At 34.7% G+C, this 18,739-nt stretch overlaps 1 protein-coding gene across 3 annotated transcripts in view; it reads right to left on the minus strand.

The window, feature by feature from the left end:
* Nucleotides 1-4,875: 4,875 nt before the first annotated feature.
* FGF10 (fibroblast growth factor 10) overlaps nucleotides 4,876-18,739 on the minus strand; it is a 90,969-nt gene continuing 77,105 nt past the window's right edge. For all 3 annotated transcript variants that reach the window (XM_074931778.1, XM_074931779.1, XM_074931780.1), the window contains exons 4-5: nucleotides 11,620-11,723; nucleotides 4,876-7,974 (exon numbers count right to left, since the gene is read on the minus strand). In XM_074931778.1, the coding sequence (XP_074787879.1) occupies nucleotides 7,777-7,974; nucleotides 11,620-11,723 (302 nt within the window). In that variant the 3' untranslated portion in view covers nucleotides 4,876-7,776. The remainder of the gene's footprint in view (nucleotides 7,975-11,619; nucleotides 11,724-18,739) is intronic.

Here is an 18,739-nt window from a genome sequence, read left to right on the forward strand (position 1 = left end):
GCTCTTGGTGTTCAGCTGATTCTTCCAGATATTTAAACTTAAATTTCCCTTACTTCAGTTTGATAATTTTGTTCTTAAACTATTTGTGGTGAAAACAGGAATATTTTATTTACCACATAACAAAATAGCCCAACTGGACATGTGTTAAGAATCAACACAACCAGTTTTGACTGGTCTCAACATATTTGAAGAACTAATCTAATCTAATGGTTCTGGAAATAAAACAGTTTCCTGATTAGTAACAGTTCTATCTCAAAGGCAGATGAGGCTAGATGTAGAGGATGATATGCAAATGTTGTCGTATGATGGTCACAAGTATTGCAGCTTTTGAGAAGAGCTCAGTCTCTAGGATTATCAATACAGGATTATTCTGCAGAAGTTGTTACTAGATACCTCTTTCATTGCAGTTTGACTTTGTAATATAAATATTTTGGGCAGAAATGTTTAAGTATTTCTTATGTAGTGTCATAGTATCTTGATTTTCTTGGACACAGATATTACATGTAGAGTAGAAGCTAAGGTTCTGGCTTTCTCGGATATGTTGTATGTACCGTGACTTAGGGGCATGTGGTCAGACTGAGTGGACCTGGGCATGCCCAGTTACTGAGTACTGCTTTTGCGTTAATCTGCATAAGAGCAGTGGCTGGGTCAGTATTTTTTTTAAGTTTAGAAGCTAAAATGGAGTTACTGACATGCCAAATAAAGTATGAGAACAGCTATATTGTGCCAGACTAAAAACTATACTCTAAAATGTTGTGCCTCTAACAGTGAGCATAGAAGTGTGGCAAGAGGGATAAGCATAAGAATGAAGTAATTTTCTCTAAAGTACACTTCCAAAGTCCAGCACTGAGAGTCTAAAGTACTTCCTGGGCCAAAACCTGGTGTCTTGTCTTAATAGTCCTCAGTGGACAAGCTGAGACAACTGTCCAAAGTCCACTGAAGTCCTTTATGGCAAAATAAATGTCAAGTTTGGGGAAAATGTAATATATGTAAGGCTTCACCCCAAGCTGAATACCAGTCACATAAGCGCTGAGAAGTAGTCTGCTCTTCCATCCAGTCCTGTGTGTCACAGGCAGTTTTCAATAATGATTGTGCTTGCAAGGTGCCACCTGAGAGTTTTCACCTGATTTTTTTTTCACAAGTGAATTTTCAACCTTAGTACTTAGTGTATATAGGGCACGGTGTTAGAAGCATCATACTGTATGTCATTTACATGCAATGACGAAAAACTGTATTTGGTCAGGACTCAGACAAGAATTCCAGGGAAAATGTTACAAGAATAAAAGGGAAAAACCACAATTGTCTCAGGTGACATAAACTTGGTCATTGTCAATTTCTGACTGAATAGAATTTGCTTCACGTTTGACATCTGTACATGTAATCAGAATCAACTTTGCCGCGAGTTTCATGTGGAGAATGGTTAAGACACTAGAGAAATCAGGGGAGCAAAGGGTCTATCATTGCTTCTGGATAACTGACTGCCTCAAACTGGAGGCCCAGGCATTCATTTACAATTCAGTGGTGGCTTTCAGTATAAATATAGGTTGAACCTTGCTGCAGGATTTTGTGTTGAAGTACTTTAACTGTCCTGACACTGTACTTTCCCACTGAATCTCCCAATTACCACAGAAATGTAATAACATGGCTATCAACAAGACTTTTCTCTCACACTATATTGTTCACCTCAGAGCATTTAGGAAACAATCAGTTAAATAAATGAATGAATAAAATCTTATCAGTCTCTGTCAGGCAAAGGATACAATACTCACTTAATAGGATAAGCAGAGCCATATCTCTTCTTCTAAAGCTGGAATCTTTTAGCTTAATCTATATTTAAGTGGGCATAAACTCTTTGTGATATCAGTAGCACTCAGTAAGTCAAACTGGCTGACTGACCATAAGGAAGAGAGGAAGAGAAAGAGGGTGACCGTTCTTTTACGAGATTGCCAATATCTTTATTCCATTTCATCACTGAAATAAGATCCAGTCAAAGAACAGCATAGGTCATGTATTGGCTACCAATTAAGAAAAGCAGTGAAGACTGTAAATAACAACCATAATATCCTTTCTTTCCATTTCTCTTCCCTTGAGTGAACCAAGGAGAAAAATACATTTTCATTTGCAATGTATCTTGGGCATAGTGGTTGTTATAATAACCAAACTCTCCTTACAGCGCATATTTAACTTTTGAACCTAAGTTGCATGTTTACTAGTAAGTATGTGCGTAGTTTCAGGAAATCCAAGGGTTATCAAAACACTGCACTATCACTGAATTTCTGTGTCATCTTCTACATGGAACCAGAAGTCAGAATCTTATGTTTGTGGCATTAATGACAGTGTACTGCGGACATCAGTCATGCAGGTTTCCTCAGTGAATCATTTATAAATCTTGTTGTTTGGGGGCATCACCACATATATAAAAACCGGAAAAAATTACAGGAAATTGCAATAACTTGACAAGAAATATGCTGCACATAGTGAGTAGTATGAGAGTAAACTGAAAATTATATTTTTCAAAAAGATTGTAAAGAATGTGATTTTTGAGCTCACAATTTTAGTGCAAGTTTTAAAATTTAGAATAATACACATTATGGTTTGATTTTTATTTACACCCAGTACCCTCATTTTTTATTGTAATTTGTTAGAAATGTTACCTGAAAAGTCCCAGCCTATTGATCCTAACATATAGAGTTTATTGAGTTTTTTCCAAGATTCTGCTGTTCCTGACCTAGTCTTTCTACAACTGAGTGTAAATAAAATAGTTTTTTCAAGTAGTAATTGTATTTAAATCCTACTGATATGGATACTAGAAGACCAAGCTCAAATTTTGATTGTCCTGAATGGATTATTTCAGTTTGGAATAATGTTAAAGTGTATGTACAGGGTCCTGCCTTTTCTGAGTGTTGTCTCAAGTTGTTAAAAAAAAAAAGAAAAAAAGAAAAGGAGAAAGTTAAAAGTTCTCACACAGTTTTGTGATGTACATTTTGGAAGCGGGACAAGAGTGATTCTCATGCAAGAAAATATACAAATTAGCTGGGCATCATGAAATTATTGGGGCAGAGTGATTAATTTTTCATCCTGCTCAGACATATCTCACTGAATAAGGCAAGTTACTGCATGCACAATATTGAATGTAATCTGTTTTTTCAGCGATTTATAGCTAGGAAAATAGAGCAGGTTCAGGTGTAGACCAATGCTTGGCCTTTTCCCAGACTTCTGTGGAGACTATTAACAAATCAAAGGGTTAAAGGTTCATTAAAGCCATTAGTAAAAGTTTCAGAATCAAAAAATCATATAATGTAATTTAAACTAAGCCACAGAATAGTTTGTTGAAATAATACATCTGGAGCTTGAATGAATAGCTGCACCAAAGGTATGCACAGTCTACATCTCAGCAGTAATAAAGAACCTGTAATATCTTGATTTTTCATTTACTATTATCACAAGATAAATATAGTGTGAGCTTTCATGTAAATATAGACTCTGTTTTTTTCCACTGTGGTACATTATCTATATGCTATCAATGCCCTAAATGTTTTGCACAGAATTATCCAGTGGAGTACTTTGTGTGGGTTTTTTTTCAGATACTGTGATTTGGACACGGACAATGGTCTTATATAGGACATGTGTTTCTGATGTCACCACCACCATATATATCCATTTATTCAATTGCATGAATTAGTATTTTTGTGTTAATTTTGTATTTTGCATTAATTAACCAGTATATGATGGCATTGCTAAGGATCCTGGTGAGGAATTTCAGGATTGCAAATTCTCCTTGTTTATACTTTAGAGAGTAATTTAAGAGATCAGTGCTCCCATATCAATTACTTGAGGCTTAGTCATGGTTCCTTTATTTTGCCTTTCACATGAACATATTTTCTTTACATTGTTGACAAGGGGAAAGACCATACTATTTTTTTTTTTCTGGGTTTAGTGAGTGAAAAGACATCAGTCAGGAATCTGAGATTCACCAAACTTCATTAGAAAATCCCAAAACTTATTCCAAGAAAGCATCCATATAGTTAAATATGAGGTTCAAATTTCTGAGCAGGTATGCATAACTATAAATCATAGTCTGATAGGCTCAAAGCCAATTAGTTTCTCATATTCTATTTCTTGCTTATAATATGATGGGAAACAACATTTTTTTCCTGTGTCTGTTACTTGCAGTTGCACTGAAGTTGTTTCAGTCAATGATCTTTTTCTGAAAGATACTGTCAGTGACCACGCACTGACTAGCTGCAGCAGAAAATGTGTTTGTTATGTATTGTACTTTCTCCAATTTAATAGGAATTTAGGAGGGTAGATTCCGCCCCACAATTTAACTTAATAGAGTAAATAATGTTTCTTGATACTTCAAAAGAAGGGCTGCCTTCATGCACTAGTTTCAAGATCACTCTTTGAAGCAGTTACAACTGATTGTGTGAATAGACATTAGCTGGGGCGTGACTTATGATGTTGTGCTCATACACTGGTATTCTCATATTACTAAAGAGCTTACTAACCTTTAGTAAACTTTATAACCTGAAATGTCTTGCATGAAGTCTTATATAAGATGTAATTATTTTTCAATATCTAAAGGTTACTTAAAAAATGTGAGTGCATGTTCTTCTTCCTAAACCTGTTCATTCTGTCATCAAATGTGCTTGCTTTAAATTAATTGTTTTTTTCACTGTATAAACTAGGTGGATTTGAATACTTGCAGGAAGAATCTAAAGTATTTGGTTGCTATTAGTGTGCAGATTGTTGACTCACACATACCAAAAATTAAAGAAACTTACAAATGTTCAAGTGATTTTTTGTTTTGGGACTATACAGCATCAAATCACATCTCATAGTACAACAGATATTTCTTTTTATTTTTATTGTGCAATACAATTACAGGTTAATAAAACAAACACGGACAATACTCTTATTCTATTATCCCCACATTTTGTTATTTTTATTTAAATATAACATACTATACATTGTTGCTCAGTAATTTCTTTCCCCTTTTTTAAATCCCCTCCTCTGTTTCCCATTTGCTCAGGAGTCTGTATGCTGAGGATGACAGAAAACAGAGCTTATGGTTGAGTATCTGTGATACTCTAGATAGAGTTTCTGCAGTTTGCTCCCACTACAGTGGGTATTACAGTATACCAAACACACAGGAATCATTGATTCCTTCAAGGTCTACTTTGGTTAATTTTCTGAAACCACTATTCATGTCACAAGTGGCTCCTGAGTCACTTTGGAAAAGTGATATTTCCCGATTTTGGCCTCTGAGCAGCATGGTGTTTTGAGTACTATGATAATATTTATGCATAATCCCTCCTTTGACCAAGTCATACAGGTAATTCTGTTAAAGGAGAATTTCATTTGTACACTAAAGTAGTCATTCAATACTGTATTCTTCCAGGCTCACATTTAATGTTCACTGCGGGTGGCCCATTACGTTGTGTCAGTTTTAAGTATTGATTACAAATTTAAATAACAGAAACTTGCTTTTATCATTGTAGTTAAGATTTGCTGTGACCTGCAATTACATTTAAAATCTGAAATTCATATTTCCCTTTCTGGAAAAATTTCATTTCTGAAGAAGAAAGCTGGAGATAAAGTTCCATGAAATACAATGTCAGCTATCACCTAAAATGTTGTCTCTCAATGAACTGTTTTAAAACAGTTGATTTTATTTACGGACAGGAAATATAATCTGACCATTTTGTATTTTATGGGAAAGCTATTATTTTTTTGCTTTTTTAAAAAACAGCTAATATTTAAATAACAGATTAAGATTGAAGTGCTGGTTAAACATTGATTTAAATAAGTTATAGAAGATTCCAACACCACGAGCCTTTATGGAGGTTAAACATTCTCAGAAAGACATATTACGCAAGGCTCTCCTTTGTACCAAAATACAGTTTCCAAACAATAAAAATAAAACCAACTTTTTCACAACAAGAAATGTTGAAGATAAAACTGCAGCATCAATATAATCTCATAGTTATCACTTAAAGTATTTAGAACGAAATAATATTATACTACTTTTGTTTCTTACTAAAGACACTGCAAAGCCTTATTTATTTAGTGGAATACAATGTGAAGACAGTGGTACAAATTGCTTGATGTACTGTTTTCTATTTATCTGCTCTAACAAAATGAATCTCAATATGGTTACATTGGTGAGCTGTCCAGAGCTCGCTAAAATTACAGAATAAAGCAAAACATAAAACAAACCTTATGTACCTTTAATAGAACAGACTTCATATTATGCTTAACTTTATTATACTGCAGTTGCTGAAGTTAAGCCATGGGACTAGTAACACTTCATAAAAGTGTGCTGGATATTATGTATTTTGAGCCTTCAGTTACTATGATGAATATGAAAGGCATGCTAAAGCTGGATACCAGCACAGCTATTTGGTTGGCTCTCATATATAATATACGTGTGAGTAATAATCTCTGATAAATGCATGAGCATGATTTTGGATCTCCTGTCCCTCAGTCCTTACTTAGGTATCACTCTCACTACATGCCCATAATTCTACAAGCTGGTAACAAAGACAAACGTGCTGAATGGGCATATTAATTGAACAAGGAATGCAGGACTGTGTTGCCTTCTCACTTACTTTTCAGAGGCCAAATTTTACACTTGGGAATTATATGGTTTAATTTTAACATCTGCAATCTCAGTGACTTTAACAGGGCTGTCCACATCTAGCTTCCAGCCCTATGCTTGCTGCAGAATATTGCACCGATTGCAATGCATTAGATCTCAGTTCCAAATTGAAATCAAAGTCAGATGAATATATACACAGATGCACTGACACCCAAGTACAGATGTAGCCTCTTCTCTGAATTTTAAAATAGCAGAAAGACCCCTTGAACAAAGTATTTCTCGAAGTTTCTTCTTGAGTACTGATAAGTAAAAAAAATTCTCCAACATTAAGACACCCAATACCATAAATCCAAGCACTGCTTGTTTGGTCTTTTGCTTAAGTGCAAGACAGTTTAGGAAAAAAATGGATTATACACATTAAATTCTGCCTTTAAAGCCTTGTCTAATACCTATTCTCAGAATACTTCTGAGGTTTTGACATTTTAACCTATCAACCTCTGTGTGAAGTACTGAGAAAAAGGGAAAATAACAAAGAAGCAAATGAGGAAAACATTTCAAACCAAAAAGATATTTAACATCCTATTAAATAAATAACTTAGAGAGAAACAAAAAGAAATGAATTTAGAACATACAAGCAAACCATACTATTCGTTTTGTTAGAACAGTTTTACACTACTTTGCTTATATTCCTTAATTCTATCCCTTCTTCCACAAGGCTTCTCCAGAAATATCATTATTTGTGCATATGACCCAAGTGCTTCCAGTAAATGCTTGCGTGTCTAACTGTTCATTGGATCACTAGGCTTGAACGAGCAATTAAGCTCTTTGATATGAGTTAGTATTCCATAAATAACTTTCCCCATGAAGATCACTCAACAGCTTGTCTCATGTCCCTTATATTCTGTTGCAGAGACTAAAAAAAATTGTTCACACTGGCAATATCTTCCATCCCATTTGATCCAGCTTGTATCTTGATTATAAGATATGACTTCGAACTAAATAAAAGTATTTCACGTGCCAGCAAGAAGTACAAAACCTTCAAAAGCTTCCCCTGCTCTCTTTTCAAATAAGCAGATGTCTGCATTATTCTTTGCAGTTACTCTTCAAGAAGATTACCAAATATTCTTGACAGAAGAGCCTTTGGTTCAACTGCATCAATAAAATAGTTCCTTCATCTATGACATTACTACCATTGGAAGAAAGTGAGCTGAAGTGTTTTTCCTTCTTGTTTTCTGTCCTCTCTTTGTGGCTCCCCTTCCATTCAGGGCCACAAACATTTGCCTTCCATTGTGCTTCCAATTTAAGGATGCATATGTATTATATCCATTTTCTTCTATTCTTTCCTTCAATTTGCAATCGCTGTTAAACTCCTTCTGTTAAAAGAAGAAAACAAATACATAAATTCAGAATAAACACAAGCATTCAGAGTTGCAACATACTGAAGGTAAACAGTTTCTAAAAATGTTTTGGAAGATTTCAGTGCTGTATATGTGACAACCTTTTAGGATTCTACAGTGTATTTAAAGTTTCTCTCTGTCCATAGCATTTAAAGCAACATCAGTTAGAATGCAAAAAGTAAAACCAACCCAAGACAATTAATTATTCAGTGCATAATTCATTCACTCACAGATGAAATGAAACTTCTTTGTGTTGGATTATGGTAACAATATTAAGTCACATTCTCAGTCATAAACTCGAAGTATGAGATAGCAATCTTGGAATTATTCATCATATATTGATTCTAACAAATATAACCCTTAAATATCTTGGATCAGATTATTTACACCATATGTTAAACAGATATATATGGCATAGGCTTATTTAGTAAGATCCTTTACACCACAATGGCCATGAAAAGGGGCTTTTTTGGATGCGCAATTAAGTCACTGTCATGATGCTGTTATGGTGGCTGTGAGGCCTGTTTACTCTGCTGACCTGAATTGGGGCTTAGCCAGAAAAAGGAATCATGTATGATCCTGTACCTTATTGACTAAAAAGACTTGAAAGCAATTTTACGTGTGGTACTAGGGATTCAGGTTCTTTGTTTTTAAAGGAGACCCAGTTGTCAGTTTGTTAGAAAGAATTAAAATACAAGCATGTGGGGGGCAGGAGGAGACTATTTTTTTCTGTAATGTTAAATACACTTTTATATAGATCTTCTCTATAATGAAGCCAAGCATGTTTTGTTTTCACAAAAAAAGTAATTCCTACATATAAATCTCCCCAGTTCTGTCATGTTACTTATATTCTCTTTAGAAGGCTTTTGAAAATGGAACATTTATAACACACTTAAATTACAACCAAAAAATAGCATTTTGTTGTGTCTGCATTTCAGAAAATGGTATTTCACACCTCAGGCAGAAGCATGTCGGAATATCAGACCATGATGTACTAACTACATGTGGTATTTTCAACGTGTCTACAAACAAGACAAGAAATATTTCTGAATAATAATAAAATTATTTTCATGGTACAGATACAAACTGCAGGGATGTTTTATCTTTGATTATGATCAAAATCCTTAGATCTTCAGGTAATAAAGATACGGAAAGTATCCACTTTAATAAAAAAGGACATAAGAATATTAAAAATCCCCCACATTTTATATTCCTATTATTTTAAATTAGAATTTTAAACTAGTTAATATTCAATATTTTGATGCAGTAAGAAATTTTGGGTGAATAATTAATGTTTTACTTAGTTGCTGCTAAGACTGCAGACCACGTGCTTATGTTTTCTTAACAGAATTCCACATATTCAAATTCCGTTTGGCTACCAAAATGCTCTTTGACTTTTGGAATTAGTAGTTGAAAAATGCCTGGCACAGAAGATACTATCAAGAGAAGACTACAAAATGACTCTTTATATTGCCTGCATTCACAAAGCTACATACAGAATATTTAATATTTATTTACTGTAATACCCGCTCCTCTGGTGTCACCGTATTAAGAAGTCAGGTGGCCATCAATCACAGTTCTAAACCTAACTTCTATCTGCCAGCAACTTATTTTGTTAAAGAAACCAAAGAGTGAATCTTCTTTTTTTTCCCTCATTCTTATCAAAGTCAGTCAAATAGAAAAATATTTGATAAACATAGAAACAATCTTACTTTACTTGTTTTCCCAGATGCAGAATTGTACTCAGGTTCAAACTTCTATCTCTATTCTTAGATAATAAAGAGAGAACAGATGACATTGTGATGTGGTTAAGAAGTCTTATTGGCAGGGGTCTGAGTGTTACCCCAGGACTGATTCACTCACTTCAAACAAATTTTAGCATAACTCTGTACCAATGTCTATTGTGCACATGTTTAAGAGTGTTTTAAAAATTTTTATTGGTTCCTTTTTTCATATCCATCTGCAAGCTGCCACATTGTAGTAATATGAGTCTAACTGCAACTCTTGGGAGGATGGGAAAAATAATAACAGAAGCATTCTTGAAATCTCTGAAGTATTATGGAACAGGTTTTGATAAGTCATTATGCTGTGATTTTATGATGTGAATATTGAGAAATTATCTCAGCTGGAATTAAAAAAAAGGCTTTCCACATTTGAATCCTCCTGTCACCACTATTTCTAATACACTATCAATTACTGAATCTTATGGCAGCAGTTTCCATCTATGGTACATGAAAACTGCTTTGACTTTTTTTGTGTGTGTATAGGTTTGGTGCAGGACTGAGCACTGATCATCCTGTATTTCTGACCAGTGTAATTCTAGAAATTAAAATCCATATTTAGGAGTTTCAGGAATATTTCTCTGTTCTGGTCTTTCCTTAATGCGATTCTTTGACACTGTCCAGAAGTTTAGAAAGTCAGAAGTCATCTTTTGAACCAGAAGTGACTAGCCACAGTGCAGATGAAGGAGGACAGTTTATATGGTTTTTATGAACTAAACCCACCCTGTTGAAATGCCTCTTTAAAAAAAGCAGACCAAATGCCTTCAAGCTCCTTGAGTCTCAGTTGAGACAGACATTTTTATTTTCATCAGAGGTAGAAGGCTACCTACATTGCCCAAGCATAAACCCAGCCCCAGTACCTATCTGTGATCTGCTCTCTTTAAGCCTATAGATGTTCCCAGTACGGAGCAGTCTGAAGATTGCTTCAAAACCTTTGCAGATGACTTAAATAAGTTTATATTTATTTGGGATCAAACTCACTGGAACTGGCAAAATGTTGTAAAATTACAAATCAAGCCAGATGTAAAACTAGAATAACCTGGTGTTTGTGTAATCATGCGGATGTGTGAGGGTACACTTGAGTTTAGTAGTCAGATTTATAAATCGTATCTCTTCCTATTAGAATATTTGGATAGTTACTGGGTTTTGTTGGGTTAGTTGGGTTTTGTTTGGTTTTTTCGGATGGTTGGTTTGTTGTTTTTTATCCCTTCCCCCCCCCCCCCCCCGAAAGTATCAGTAACCTAAAACACAAATACAAATAGACCGTATATGGACACTTTTACACCGATACCCAAATTCTGCTCAGTCAAAGCTTATTTATCCTCCAATATATATGTCTGTGTCTCTCTGTACTGCCCATAAACATGTGTATTAATTAATACAGTCTAAGTTAAAGATGGCTAGTCTAGAAATCTTCAAAGTTGTAGTTTGAGAATTTTGTGTGTCTGCTCCACTAGCTGAGGTTTCCAAGATTTCAGGTACACTTTATTACCACCCCTCCCTCAATTACTGTTAAATGTCACTGTACTGCAGAAAAACAGGGAAAAAAAGCCTTAAAGATTCAATTTCATAGGACCCTCTCCATTGGCCACAACTTAATAAGAAAACTGAAACAGTAAGCGTGATAAATCCTAACAGCTGCTTTGGTATGATATGAGCTTAACAAATGACAGGGAGCCTGTAGAGGGTGGGGCTGCTGCTTTACCAAAGGATGAAATTTTGTTGAACAGCTCATTTCAGCTTTAATTAGTAATAATACACAGAGAAATGCGGTTTTCAGTAGATAAGAGAAGGAACTGTGCAGACTACTGCAATCCATTTGGAAGGTAAATATACTTACAGAGCCGTAGACTTTTCCTTTCTTGTTCATAGCTAAATAATAGTTGCTCTTAATGGACTTAACTGCCACAACTCCGATTTCTACAGATGTTATCTCCAATATGCCTAAAAAATAAAAATTGAGCTATTTAATCATGTCATTAGAAGAGTTTCTCACTATAGAAAAGTCAATAAATCTGAAAAATACTAAACTAATATTCAGAACAAACTGACCAACAAACTTCAGAAAATTCTTCTCTAAACCAATGCAAGAATATACACAAACATTGTTTCAGTTAACATGTTTCCTTTGCTAACCCTGCATTTTAAACCCCATAAATACTGAAATAGCTTGATTCTTCTCAGCATATATTTTACCAAAATTTATCAGAAGGAACATCTGAACCACAGCATTAAATTAAATCTATAGCATATGTCAATAGAATGTTAGATTTACCCCAATCTTCAAAACCAGTGGTAAAATATTCCTTGTAGGACATTTAGATAAACTAAATCTCGTGGCTGCACTGAGCTTACATTCACTTTTTGGCAAGTGTGTTGACAGTTTGGGATATAGTAGGACTAACCCTAATGACCACATTATCTTTGTCTTTCAGATATCCGAGACATTTTCCTCTGTTTGCAATAAGTAGGATTCTTTTTTCTTTAAAACAAGCTCTTTCTGGGATACTGGATGGCTCAAGGGGCTCTTTCTGGGATTCTGGATGGCTCAAGCTTTTCGTGTCTTATGTTTTCTGCCCAAGAGCATACTGATATGGGAGCAGTAGAAATTATTACAATTTACATAGTAACATTAGAGATCCCTTTTCAGCTATTCTAGTTACTACTAGAGTAACTGGATGGCTATGTTGTTTCAGCATTGAGTCTTAACACAGGATAAATATGTGTCCAACCAAAAAACTTCTAAATGGTTTATCCAGGTAGTATGTCAGTCTCCCAACATTTCTCCTGATAATATAAGGAGTAGTAGAAGTCAGAACAATAACCCATCTAACTTAGTGGTCACTAAGGGTCTACCACTGGGGAAATTACAGGAGGGGCAAAAGTGTTGAGAAATTTTAAAGAACATCCTACACTGATACAACAAATAATGTGATGAACAGATCAGCTCAAAAAACATTGATGAGTTGCTACCCGCTTAAAAAAAAAAAAAAAAAAAAATCTGCAATAATTTCCTCCTAAATATGTTCTATGCTTTTTGTCTGAGCAGGGTAGTACTGAAAAATCCATATGTTTTTTCACTTACTTAAGGATTCCTTTTGGTAACCATATCAGCTGAAGCCAACAGTGTAACTCGGTATTCAGTACTTTTAATGGAAATGCTGATTTTCTGTCCCTGAACACTGAATGCAGTCTTTTCAAACTGTCGGACCATGTGGACTTCAATGTGCAGAGGAGGAAGTTCTTTCACTGTAAGTTTTTTTGAAAACAGCTGCTTTATGTCCAATCCAAAAGCCGTTCTGTATGGCCTTTGAACCAGTCTGTGCAACTCAGGACTGAGGGTGTTACTTGTTCTGTTATTAGAAGTAGAGGCTTTGATGTTATCTGGACAGTGGCTGAGAATCAAACATGAAAAGTAATAACTAATTTTAATTGGGAATTAAACTGATGACATAGTTTATGTGTGTGAAGAAGAGACAGAACATCAAACTAAGCAGTTTAATGTGAAAGACTTCCTTTTTTTGTCAGGAAAGGAGGGGTGGCCTTTCCTGGATGCATTTTTAAATACATATAAAATTCTATACTTATATAAGTTACATAAATTTTGATATGAACATCTATAAATTTTCATTGCAATTATCAGAGGCTTTGTGTTTACTTAGCAAGAAGAATTAAGTTGGCCACAGCTACAGGGTCTGTAGTCCTTGCATATAAAAAAGACTGTGATAACAGAAAGATAAACAACATTAGGTCTAGGATCTATTGTAGTAAAGCCCTTCAGAAACTGGACCATATTAAACTAGAAGTAATATTAAAAAAAAAAAAAAAAAAAGTTTCTTGTCCAAACCTATAGAGAGATAAAAGTGGAGGAATATTTAAAATATTGACATCAAAACGCAAATATAAGTGTTGATAGCCACAAACGATCATGTATTATCTAAAAAAACCCCCACAGTAAAGCCTTCTGCTCTAAGATTTTTATGGTAAGATTCTTAATGAAAGCATGAAAAATCAGCTGCACTGACAGAATTGCACATATAATCTAAGAAAACTTCACCTATGCTGTGAAAGATCTGTATGTCCACCGAGCACCTTACAGCTGTGTGAGAACAATTCTGCACTAATTGTCTCCCAGGCAAGGTGCCTAGGGGGAAATAAGAAGAGCTATAATTTAGGGGAAGTCTGTAATCTAGAAAGACACAGAAAATACGAGGGAAGAGCCAGTTAAGACCCACAAGCTACTTTAAGACTAAATTGTCTACTGCTGAAAAGGAGCCATATATCATTTTCCATATGTAAAATGGGAATTATACTCTCTGATCTCAAGAGAAGTTGTGAGGGCTCCTTAATCAGGTCTTGATAGTCAGCTCATATATATTATTGTCATGCCATTTGTACAAGCAGTGAGTCCATACCAGCCAGGGCCCATTATGCTTCTATTGCCCTTAAAATATTGTTCATTTTCACAGCAAAGCCAAAGTTGCTTTCTTGATTTTCTGTGAGAGCACTAATACAAAGCAGTGATCTTTAATATTTCTCTCCTATGGCATGTCTCCTAAATTATCTGTGCTCAAAATCAAACAGACCTAAATGGAGTGCCTTGAGTTATGTGGGTGACAACCTATTAGAGGGTAAGAATGTGCTGTGAACACTGCCACAATGCCCACTTCTTTTTATATGAGTGACATTTTTTTTTGTATTTTCCGTGCCAAAAAGTGATGAGAAAAATTTAGTTAAATCTTTCTACAGAAATTAATTGCTGTAACCCAAACTGTGGCACCAATAAAACTAGGCTGGATCCATTCCTGACAACAGCAGAAAAAAAACCCCACAACAACAACAAACTGGCATAACATGTATGATTATTAATTTTTATTTTGAAATTTATTAAACTGAGTTATATTTTGTTATATTATCCTTATAACAATAACACCATATTAGACTATTTCAACTGACTATTACACTTGCAGCTGAAGGAGAATGGCACTTAAATAAGAAAGTTGCACTGAATTAACCCATATTAAGTGTCTTGCACTTGAATGATGGAGATACATTGCTCTTCAATACAATACCTAAATTAAAGAAACAGAAGTATTCATATAATTAAGAAAAATTTAGTAATTTTTTCTGGTAAATTTTGTTCACAATCTCACACTATTGTATCCCTAGTGGAGGAGGTGGAAGGAGGTCATGAGGAGGTGTTACTACATTTACATTATATCCACAGTAACTGGCTTGATTATTCCTAGTTACAGTATTTAACTGGACCCAAATGTAGATGATTCTTTGGAACTATTATCAATTTGATCTCATCACTAATGATCCTGGATTTATTCTTACTGAGTAAGTTTTGAGTGTTTGGAAGTTGAAAAAGATAAAATTTTCAGGGACAATTTTGCATATTCTGACCTCTGCAGTATTTTGCAGAGAGAATGGGAAATTTTAATTGCTGTTTCTCATTCAGATGAATTTATTACTCTTGATCTATTACCTCTTGGGTAACAGGGATATAAGTTGCTACTTAGCTCCCCTGTTATTCTCTGTACACCCCAGAGACTTCACTGGAGCTACGTGGTGGTTACAAGCACAGAACCAGCTTTTGTCTAGATTGCAAATTATTCAATATTATTTAAAGATTTTCTCAGATGGAGATTCTCTCATGAGTTTGATAGAAATCTACTGAAAGTAATAGGAATCTTTTCATAGATGTCAGTGATGTAGACACACATTTCAAAGGTCAGCATGACAGCATCAACTCACTTGACCTGGATCTACAAGCAGAAGTCATAAGGACTTTGCAGAACTTTGAAACAGACTGGATTTAAATCAAAAACCTTTGATGAAAGGGTGAAAATATGTATTTGATTATTCTTGAGTCATTATTAAATTCAGTAGGCATGTATAGAAAAAAGAAATTGAGACATACAGTATGAAGCTTAAAACTGTAGTGTAACCATCTATTGAAAATTACTTCTTCAAGGGCAGAAAAAATTTTTTATTTACTTCAAGGTTTATGTAGTAGAGTCACAGGCCATGACTGGACTTCTATACTACTTCAATAAAAGTGTAATTTCTATGGGCTCTCAAGATTAACTCTGTAAAATTTCATATTCTGTAATTATGCAGGTTTGGAGGTAAGTGCCTATGTGTAGTCATAGACAATATGGTCAAAAGGATGCCAGACCACTCTGGGTACTCCACTGATCATGCTATTCTTGGCAGATGATTGTTCTCAGACACCTTCAAAAAATGAGATTCTATGACCTCCTGGGTAACCTATTCTACTAGCTACCTTAGAAAATTTTTTAGCTTCCAATTTAAATGTCCTAGTAATACAAGCCAACTGATTCTTGATTAAACTGTAAACTAACATGAAAGAGAGATTCTTTTTTCTTTGCAGAAAACTTTTACTTATTCAGGAATTATTATCACACCTACCTATGTATCTACCAACCTCTGCTCTCTAACCAAGCACAGTTTTTCAATGCTTTTCTTAAAGCTTTCAGGTTTTCTAGACCTTTGAACACTCCTGTTGCTTGTGCCCACAGCAGGCCATAGTATGTTTACTGAAATCTTGCCAGTGTTGATACAGGAAGGAACATTTAATATTTTCTGCAAAGGATATATGCATACTTGTATATTTATGCATACTTCTTTTTTTTTTTTTTTTTTTTACAGTAATATGATAATACTGATACATGTTTGATTTGTAATCCACCACCCTCAGATACATGGAATAAATGTAAGCAAGCATTCCTCATTCTATAGCTGTGTATTTGATTGTTCCTAATTAAATGTCATACTTCACACACACCCCAGTTAATGTGCTCTTGTTTATTTTGTAATTTCTCTAATCTCTCAGTGTTGTCTTGAGTTCTTATTCAGTCCTCAAAAATACTTGCAACAATTCCAAGTCTCATACTGCTTGCAACTTCTATAACCACATTTTCAGTTCCTTCATTCAAGTTATTACTGAATTTTTCATTAGGAGATACCTTGAAGAGACTCTTGTTGAACTTGATGCATCTGTTTAGATGTCAGTGAGAAACTGCTAATTCCTGAGTATGGCTTTCCATACTGTAAGACTGTCACTAAGATTTTGCTTGGTTAAAAGAATATTGTTAGAGAAATTAATTTCAAAAATCTTTCCCAAAATTATCTATCTTCTGCTTCTCCCCTATATATTTGTATTTTAACACAGTTGAAATTTAGGTTGGTTTGGAATTCTCTTTGATTAATTCTTTGATCAACTCTTTTTGGTTAATAATTTCTTAGGTGCTTATAAACATATATTTAAAAATTACTTTTCCCATATTTTTTCTCAGGATATGCTGACTTGTCTCTAGGTCTTTGTGTTTTCCCTTTTTAAAGTCAGATATTTACTACTTCCTCAGTTATCTAGGGAGTCATTTTTCTCCTCAAGTTTTCAGAATGAATCTTCAGCACTTGGCCAATCTAGTAGAGTAAATTTATCAAATAAAAACCAGATAAATCATACAACTGGTTTTCACTTCGTTCTTTTTCTGTTCTAACCAATGTTAACTTCTCTTTGGAGGTTCAGTTTCTTTTCTGTGAAGACTGAAACAAAAAGGCATTTCAACATACTTTCTTGTATGTTTCTTGTATTTGATTTTATATCATTGTTTTGGCTCAGGCATTTCCATGACTTAAAACTTTTTTCTCAAGAAAATTCGTAAAGTAAGTAATTTCCAGGAAATAATGTGACTTCTAGTTAGGCTTGATAATAAGCACTACAAAAAAAAATTAATATTCCTGGGGGGAAAATTCTTGTTACTAGTTACTCATGTCTGGTTCCATGCTTTCTAGGAACTTGGAAAGGAAAATAAAATAATTAAAAGAAAATAAAATGCTGTGGCCTTCATTACGGTTTTAAAACAGATAGCACACTATTATTTTACAGCCATAACTCTATAAACTTCAACAATTAAAACTAATCCCCTTTGACCACATCCACTGTAAAAACATAGCTTTCAATACCCAAACCATTTCCAACTCATTATAATTAGAAACATTTCAAATATCAACTTGAGATGTGCCCTGTAGCTATGCATGTGCTCTCTTTACAGGTCCCAAAGGCTAGAAACGTATTCCCAATAGAAACCAAATATATTTAACTTAAATAAATTGTATTTTTATAGTTTATAAAAGTGATCATTATATAAATGACAAGGCAACAGAAAGCTGACTGGCTGTCTTGTTCTGCACAGAGGGGCTGTAAAAAATACAAGTGAAAAATTACACTTACATAATTCTGTATGCTAATGCCAAATGTCCTAGGTTTTTATAAAAATGTTGGTAATATGAAGCAAAAAATTAACAAAATATCCTAGAACTTGAGTGAAATTATGTCAAACAATTTGTTAGGAAAGACAGCTTGACAGAGCACCAGATGTATTACCAAAGCAGTACTTCAGTGGATCCAGACATACCCTACAATGAGAACCACTTGACTCTGGGACCAAATTCAGCTTTGCAGTGTAAGGCAGTGACCATTTTTCTGTGGCTGCGTCACTTGTGTAGTAAGATCTTAAAACGCACTTTAAATGTCTGCAATCTTATTTGCAGTCCTCTTAATGTAGAGGAACAGGACCACCTTGTATCTTCCTTCTCCTTTCAGACATTATTCCATATATGTGGCAATCCACAGTCAGTTCCTCCCTCCCTTGTCTTTTCTTCTGTCTGCAGAAATACCGCAGATGCAGAGTGAGTTCAGCTGGATGGAATGTGATGATGACTGAGAGCTTCTGAAACCTCTGTTTCCCAATGGTTACAAGAAGCTGCTGGGCCTGTGAAATCAGCTGTTGCTCTTGGTGGGTAACTGGAGAGAACGGAACTTGGTAACAATCCTCTAAACTGACTTTTCCAAAATTTGCTTTGTGCACGCTCCCGGGAGCTTCTCTGAAGAGATACCTTTGACTGGCACTGGCTTGGGTCAAACA

The sequence above is a fragment of the Athene noctua genome, chromosome Z (assembly GCF_965140245.1).
Source record: "Athene noctua chromosome Z, bAthNoc1.hap1.1, whole genome shotgun sequence".
NCBI lineage: Eukaryota > Metazoa > Chordata > Aves > Strigiformes > Strigidae > Athene > Athene noctua.